This window comes from Capricornis sumatraensis, chromosome 11 (genome assembly GCF_032405125.1).
Source record: "Capricornis sumatraensis isolate serow.1 chromosome 11, serow.2, whole genome shotgun sequence".
In the NCBI taxonomy this organism is placed as follows: domain Eukaryota; kingdom Metazoa; phylum Chordata; class Mammalia; order Artiodactyla; family Bovidae; genus Capricornis; species Capricornis sumatraensis.
The window spans coordinates 99,578,623-99,586,974 of record NC_091079.1 but is presented as its reverse complement, the minus strand read 5'-3'; the positions used below and the strand labels follow the sequence as shown (position 1 = coordinate 99,586,974).

At 40.0% G+C, this 8,352-nt stretch overlaps 1 protein-coding gene across 1 annotated transcript; it reads right to left on the bottom strand.

Annotated features, from left to right (window-relative positions):
- Nucleotides 1–3,560: 3,560 nt before the first annotated feature.
- On the bottom strand, nucleotides 3,561–4,907 carry SLC10A5 (solute carrier family 10 member 5). Its single transcript, XM_068983471.1, has one exon. It carries the CDS (start codon nucleotides 4,872–4,874, stop codon nucleotides 3,561–3,563), a length of 1,314 nt encoding a protein of 437 aa, XP_068839572.1. The 5' UTR covers nucleotides 4,875–4,907.
- Between the last annotated feature and the right edge of the window lie 3,445 nt (nucleotides 4,908–8,352).

Sequence of the window (8,352 nt, the reverse complement as noted above, 5' to 3'; positions counted from 1 at the left end):
CATAACATAGGCTGAAATTGCCAACAATTTTTAGTAGCAAAAAAAAAATATATATATATATATATATATATATATTTGACATAACATAGGCTGAAATTGCCGACAATTTTTAGCAGCAAAAAAAAAAAAAATATATATCTATATATATCATAGGATCATCTCTATTGAAGATTGGAATGAACCTTTTCTTTAAACATGACACCCCTTTACCCCTGGATCTTTTGTCTAACCAATCCTGGCTGTGTGAAACATGTGAAAAGAAAATCAAGATGGAGCTCGTAGTCAGGATGCCATTGAGGAAGTGTGATTTATGTCTCAGCCCAAATACACCTTAATATCTTAACACATGCACCCAGAACATCTACCCAGTGTTCCAGAAACTCAAGATATTACTGAGCCCTTAACCTAAAATGACTCACGACAGCCGGTCCCTTAAGGACAATTATTTCCTTTCTTGAATCAAGGTTAGTCAAAATTCGTGAACATCCTTGTAACTTTCAACTGTATAAGCTCCTGACTCTTTTTTTCCCCTAAGATAGACACTCTTTTGGGTTTACCAAAATCTGTGTCTCTTGAACTGCAGTTCTTAAAACCTCAAATAAAGCTCTTTGTTCTCTGCAGCTTTGACACTGATTATTGCTGGACAAGTTGTTGGTCTGAACTTAAGCAATTAGGTAGCCTGCTTTATGTCTCTCATTCTTAAAGAACAAATAAGTAGCTTGAATTACTTCATCCCCGTCTAAATTAGACAAACTTTCTCATGTAAAATTTCAGTCTTTCCCTGATACATCCGTAAGATAAATGAAATACATTTCAAGTTCCATTCATACACATTTGTCTGCTTTTAGGTGCAAGATCAAACATGCATAGAGTAACCATAATAATTAGAGTTTACTGCGTGTTAGGCATTATTCTGAGGATCTTACTAATGTTAACTAATTTACTTCTCACGAAAATACCATTAGGTATGTATTATCATTATCCCCACGTTCTACATCAATTTAGGCACAGAGAGATTAAGTAACTTGACCAATGTCACCCAGCTGGTGATAGAGCTGGAAATGAAGACCCAGGCACAACCTGGCCCCTGAGTATATGGCAACCCACTCCAGTACTCTTGCCTGAAAAATCCCATGGACAGAGAAGCCTGGTAGGCTACAGTCCATGGGTTGCAAAGAGTCGGACACGACTGAGCAACTTCACTTCACTTCTTTACAGACATTAATGATTAATTAACTCAATGTTTTCTGAGCACCAACATGATTAAAGGCATTGGTTAAAAACTACAAGGAATTCAAAGAATAAATAATATGTGGTCTCTGCCTTCAGGAAACTATTTTGGTTTTTGCCTCCAGTAGAAAGCAGCTGCTGTGGGTGGTTATTATTGTCAACCTGAATCCATCACCATCTATGGTGTTAATGACCCAGAGTTTCATGCCAGAATTACAGGCATAGGAATTGAGCAATATCTTAAACTTCAACTGAATCTCTTCCTTTTACAAATTTGAAAACTGAACTGCAGAGAAATGTCTTGTTTGAAGCCACAAAGTTAAGGATAAAGTACAACTAGAAAGGCAATTTCTTATCTCCCGATCAGTAAAATATGTTCATGAAAATATGTAAAAGTCAAATGTATGCAAGCTTAATTATAATATAAGGCCCTAAGTAGAGATTTCTGTTTTAATGGAGTCAATAGTAAAGTGTTTCATGTAGGCAATTATCATTTTATGAAATGAATAATAACCATCCACCAACCATGCCAAACCAGGGCTTTCATAAATCTTGGTATTCAAATACTGGATTTGGTAAAATAAGAAAAAAAGAACTATAGTTGTCAGTTTGCAAACTGAACAAAAGTTCCCTAATACTGTAAGTAAGATGGGGAATCACACTGATAGGAAAAGGTTCAAAATTTTAGCCTCCACACTAAAGTTATCAGATTGGTATTTCAAAACAATAGTAGGCACACTAGGGTCAAAAGTTTGAAGCGTGGTGAAAGAATTACAGCCCCTAACACTTGGGGTGCATGCACCCTGCTCTAAGTGCACTGTCCATAAGATCTCAGTTAACTCCTATGACAATTTGATGGCGTTGACACTATCATTTCCGTTTTTTAGACGAGCAAATGGTACTACAGAGTGATTAAGTAATTTGCCTACAACTGCACGCTTGTGAAATGTGGGAAGCAGGTTTATTTAGAGTGATTTCTCTTTCTTGATGCCCACACTCTCTTTGGAGTAAAGTGAAAACTGAAACTAGATACTAAAAACTGCCTTTAAAAACTCAATGTTAGTATAAAAACAAGCATACTATTCATTTGGGCCCTAGTTTGTGCTTCAACACTTTATTTGAATCAGCACATAGGAAATGTGCTAGACATTATGTAAAGTATCAAAATAAATGTTATTTGCATTATCATATTCTACTGTTTATATTATACTATTTATGCTATTATAGAAACTTATTATATTGCATTGTTTACATGTTATGTTTATAAAACACATGTTCAAAGACTTATAGCAAAATAGGGAGGATACAATAGCAACACAAAGAACTGCAACACAAGCCAGGCTGGCTAAATACTATGAATGTAGAAAACTGTGATGAGAATCTAGAGGAAACTTCAATTCCCGGTAGCTAACAGGGATTAGTCAAAGCTTGTGTTTGAGCCAGGTCTGTGAGAGTGGTCCGCGTTTAGACAGAGATGATGTGGGCCCCTCAGGTTGCAGGGACAATGTGAACAAAAGCACAGTCGTGAGTGACCCAGTTATCTGCTGATTGGAACAAAGCCTGCATGTAAAAAGTGGGAGAGGAGATAAAACCGGAAAGCTAAAGTCAGCAGAGAGTAGGAAATGCCTCACTAGGAATACAGACTTTATTCAAGAGGTGACAAGGCTTTGCAGCAGGGAAAGCACATGACCCAAGTTAAGTTTTAGGGACATTAATCTGCCAGTGTACTGGACAGTAGACAGAGAGGCCAAAAGCTGGGGAAGAAAGGTTTAGGGGGCAGCACAAAAGCGGGTCTGAGAATGGAGAGGAGGCCGACAGAGAGGCATTACAGGAGACGGTCTGTAGGAAACAGTTCTACTGTAACGAGGGAAAAAGGAGGGAAGAAGTGAGAAGAGTGGGGAGAGAGGACCCCGTGCCCCAGGGCAAATGGCGGTGTCTCCGGTGGAGAGGATGGGAGGGACACCGAGGAGACCAGAGATGCTGCATTGAAGACGGACTGATTTCAAATAGGAATTGACATGTCCGTTCACTGTGTGAGTGATTACCAAATGCCTATTGTGGAAGGGCAGCCCTCCTGTAAATACTTGGGATATATCATAATAAGGTATTATATTCCATTCCAATGCTACAGTAGTCTCCTTCTGAATTCCTGCACATTTAACAGTCTGGACTGTCCACGGGGTGTTAGGCACATATGACTGTCTTTCTCCCCTAATGTCATGTTTTCAATCAGATCATAAGTGAGTTGAGAGCAGGAATCGTCTCAGATATCCTTTGCATCTCCCACAGTAACTAATTCAGAGTAGGAAAATTCAGGAAAGCTTTAACCATTAGACTGGGGGATTTTTCATTCTTTTTCCTTCTGTGTTAAGGACACATCTTTTCTTAGCCTTGTAGAACAGAAGGATCAGTAACATTTCACATGCAGAACACATGGCCACTGTAAACGGAGCCACAGACGCCAAGTCTGCATCAGACTGTGGAAAGGAAAGCTGAATAATGGCAAGGGCTAAGAAACTATTCAGCACCCCACCTTCAATTGCAACAGTTTTACAAACAGGAAGAGGGAGCATAGAAATTTTAGCAAAAAAGTACCCGAACGACAAACCCAAAGCAGGAACTGAGACACCCAACAGAAGCACGTCCAGGTTCATTGCTTTCAGAAACACCAATCCCATGCTGAAAGTCAAACAAATCCCTATACACATTAAAATAAAACTCAGAGGCCTAATGATCTTCTCCAAGAACTTTGCTTTGTCAGGCAGTCTACGCTTGATGGCTATACCCACTGACATCGGTGTGAGGATGAAAAGGAGGGTTGACATAATTTTAGAAACAGGGATATGCAGTGTGCCCGATAACCCTAAGATTCTACTGTATATGTACGAATTGGTCGGCATCGTGACCAGGGCCAGAAACGTTGACGTGCAGGTCATCAGAATGGCCAAAGTGACATCTCCCTCTAGAAGCAGCGCAAAGAGGTAGCCCCCACCCCCACCTGGGCATGTGCAGGTGACTATAAACCCAAACGCCTGGGCCTCAGGCAAGGCCAAAATCTGCGTCAGAAGGAATCCGCAAAATGGCATAAGAAAAAACTGTACGACCGCCCCAAGAACTACCGGCAAAGGTCTCTGCCACACTGTTTCAAACACCTGGAACTCAATCTTGCACCCAAACGCACATTTATTTAACAGTATCATTGGCAGAAACAGCATTAGGATGTTTCTGTTGAGGTCTGGTACTTGGGAAGAACTGTCATGTCTCTGTCTGAGCACGCTAACTCGGACATTCTTGATCTCTTCAATGAGCCTTTGGCCCCTACCTTCCGAATCCCACAGCTGAACGGTCAGATTCGTCTCTCCGTCTCCACCCATCACCAGGTTTATGGTAAAGTTGGTCACGTCCGATAAGGTCTTGGTCACATTCGCCACCTGGAGTATTCTATCGTCTCCCAGTTGCACAAGGAGGTAGCTGGAGTTGGGCTGTTTATCTCTGTAAGTTGACCTCACAACGACAGCTTCTTCCGTCTTTGTGAAAAACAGAACTTCAGTCTTTTCCATATTCAGGAAACTGAGAAAGGATTTCCTGGCTTCTCCAAGAGTCACAGATGACAAAAGCAGGGCAATAAAAAGTTTTCTAATCATTTTAAAAGTTTAAAAGAAATCACGTATGCAAAGCTAGTTAAACTGAAGAACATTCTTCCTACAGGTGTTCCGGTGACGGTCTGAAGTTGTTCGGTAACAGTTGTTTCTGCTGGATCAAAGTTCAGTAGGAGGGACTGCTGTACTACTCAAACAAGTACAGAGCTGTCTAGGGAGTGACACAACCGGTTTAACCCAGTTATGAAACGCAAAAGACACAGCATTTAACAGGTCAGTTCATCACCATTGAAACCTAGCTCTTTCCGGCCCCTCCACTTCCTCATTTCTGCCACTGGAAAAACAGCCTCCTATTTACCTGAATTTAACACCTTAGTGTCATCGTCTTTTGAGTTCTGTTCCCTCCTATGCTAAAAGCAGACAGGATCCAAAAATTTTAAATAGATGTTGAGGAGGCCTAAAGTTGAGTACTACTATTTTATTCATTCAGGTCAAAATCAAATAAAAATTTACTAAATCCATGTGCTGGGGGCCTGGGCTAGGAGCAGGGTACACCACAGTAGCCAAGCCAGCTGACTCTTCCCTCCTGGAGCTTAGTCCTGGTGGCTCTTTATCATTTCTTAGGAAACTGCGGAGCGCATAAACTGGCCTTGCAGCAACCTTAGGCTAATAAGTTTTCCCACAACTCTAAATAGTGATCCTAATCAGTGAGGCAAAAACTGAAACTGTCTGTGGTGTCTTTAGGTAGAAAAACAATTCCCTGGGTGGTTACTAGATAGCTTGGCAACCTAGAGAAGCATATAGCTGTATCCACGGCCAAAGAAACAGTCTGGTTAGTGGACCACTGCTGCTGGGCACTGGGACTCTGACCAATGGGGCAACGGAAGGCCACTGGGGCTAACTCTGAACTCTTCTTCCTTCCTTGTAACACTACTCCTAGCCCAATTGACCCAACTTAGGTCATATGCTTGAGGGCTGCCAGAAACAAGGAAAAGTATCAGGCTTTTTGGACTTCGATCCACAGACTCACAAATGCTTTCAATTTCCCAAACGAGAGGAGGGGTTTGTGATGCTAAGCAGGAAAAAAAAAAAGAGAGACAAAGCAACAGAAAACCCTTCACAGTTATCTACTACCGAGCCTACAGGTCTACTAGTCTCTGATCATCTAACCATTTCAGCAGACCCTTCAGGTAATCACGACACTGTGTCTCATCCAACAATGACAGCTATGTATTGAGTATTTTAGATCATAAAACGTTTGCTCTTCAAAAACTGTCCAAGCAATTTTATTGGACGTTTTTACAAGTTTTTGAAAATCTGATTTATGTAGGTTAATATTTCAAATGCAATACATTATAGTTCATAAGTTTTATTTCCATGTATTACATTAAGAAAAACACGATACAGTGTACCAATCAGTGTAAATTCTCAGGGAACTTCCCTGGTTTAAAAAGATGAGAAAAACATGAAGGACTTGAAGCCAAAGCTGCCGTTATGTCATGTGACCAAACATCTTATTCACAATTATTGTCTCCCACGTCAAAGAGGTGCAAAATGTTAATTTTACTTTCCTCGGATTCTTCCATCTGCAGCCTTTCCCCTTTTCCTTAAGAATCATCCAGAATAAAATCTGACAAATCTGGGGAAAATCAGTAGTTTATCATTCACATGTCTTTACTGGCTGCTTACATGACAACTCATTTCTGTCATCATGTACGTTAAATATTTATCTGAGTTTAAAACTTCTTTCAATTTGTGGGCTTTCTACTTTTGGTTCTAGTTGCCTGTGGGCAGTGAAAAGATTCTAAAGGGGAAGGTGGGTACAGTCAATCTTAGAATTATATTAAGCAGACACAAAGCCTTAAAAGAAAGCCTAAGAAAGGGGTAGGATTTCAAGAGTCATTTGGAAATGAGACCCTTGAGGGACCTCCTCTCCTGCCCACAATGCATCTGGATCCACAGCGCCTCCAAGAATGCTGGCACCTGTGCCTCTTCCAACTAGTCCACTCAACTATCCGAGATCAGATTTCTGATGATTTAAGTAAGTCCTTCCCTCCAAGCTGCTTTCTTTTCTAATCATGACAGGACCTGTTCTTTGGTCTCCTTAAATTAAGCTCAATCTCTGCAGCCTTACTTTCTCTCTTTTCAACCCCCACTGGTATTTTTTCTGGTATATTTAGCTTTTGTTCAATTCATGAGACGTGTTTGTCAGCTTACTATGTGCAAGTAATTATGACAGATGCTAAGGTATTAGCTGGTATTAAACCTTCTGGTCTCTGGAATATGTTTAAGGATTATTTTTACTTCTGGTCTTCTGGTTTCTGATAAAAGAGTTATTAGAGCATAACGGCACTTACTACATATTCATTTGGCACTTGCCATACTGCTTTGTATTATAGTTCTAATTAAGTATGCATTTCTTCACTGTATCCACCATGGCAGTTAGAATCAAATCCTATCATTTAGAAGGTACTTGAAAAACTTGGTTAATAAATGAATGTTCAAGCAGCTGATAGAAATCAGAAGTTATCTCCATTCACTGCATGAAAACAGTATGAAGAAAGAATTAGAGATGAAATAAACATTCTGAGTTTATTCCCTTAATTAAACCTAAAGCCACTACCCCTGTCTATTGCAAAGTAGGAAAGGGACAGATAACAAACAGAAGTAACTTCCATCCCTTCTCTATGGTGGTACTTCGTGGAGCATAGATGGAAGACATCAGTCAGGAGCGTTAATTTTAATGTGTTGGTACAGGTTGTTACTTTTGGCATGTGTTGTGCTTGGGCATATATAAAGGGCCTTAACTTCGGCATCCCATCTTCCTTTTTATTGTAATATCTCCATACTGACAAAGTGATGAAGTCACCGGAGGGGTTTTTATCAGAGAGATGCCCCGAACCACTTAGGTGGCAACAAAAAAATAACTTCTTCCTAGGCCTGAGATTCCTCATCTACAAACTTTATAGAGTGATTGAGATGACCTCTAAGTTTCTATGATTCATGTATACACACCAATTTATGCATCATAATGGAGGCAGATACTAAGGCTATACTTCCCCGCCCCATGAGGCTAGGCGTGGTCATGTGTCTTGCTTAAAGCAAAAGGTCATGCATCTTATCCTCTAAGAGCCATTTCTTCCTCCTACCATAAGAATGGCAGTGTCCCCCAAAAGGGCCATTGCTTCATCTTAGATTCTGGAGTAAAGAGAGCGTAGAGCACAGTCATGGCCCATCAGAGCTCACAGTAACCAAATGGGAAATACATCTTTGTTGTTGTAATTACAGCATAAACTAATAAAAGTTAATTAGATACAAGCATTTGTTTAACTGGATGTCAGTTCATGGTTACACTTGAAAAGACAAAAATTCAAATTCAATTTAATAGAAGACTAATAATATAAATTATGACATAATGCATTCAAAGGCAACTTAAAAAAATATATATATACACACATATAGTATTTGTAGTAAAAGAAGTTGACTAATGATGAATTTTCCTCGTGATTTCTGGCTTGAGTCC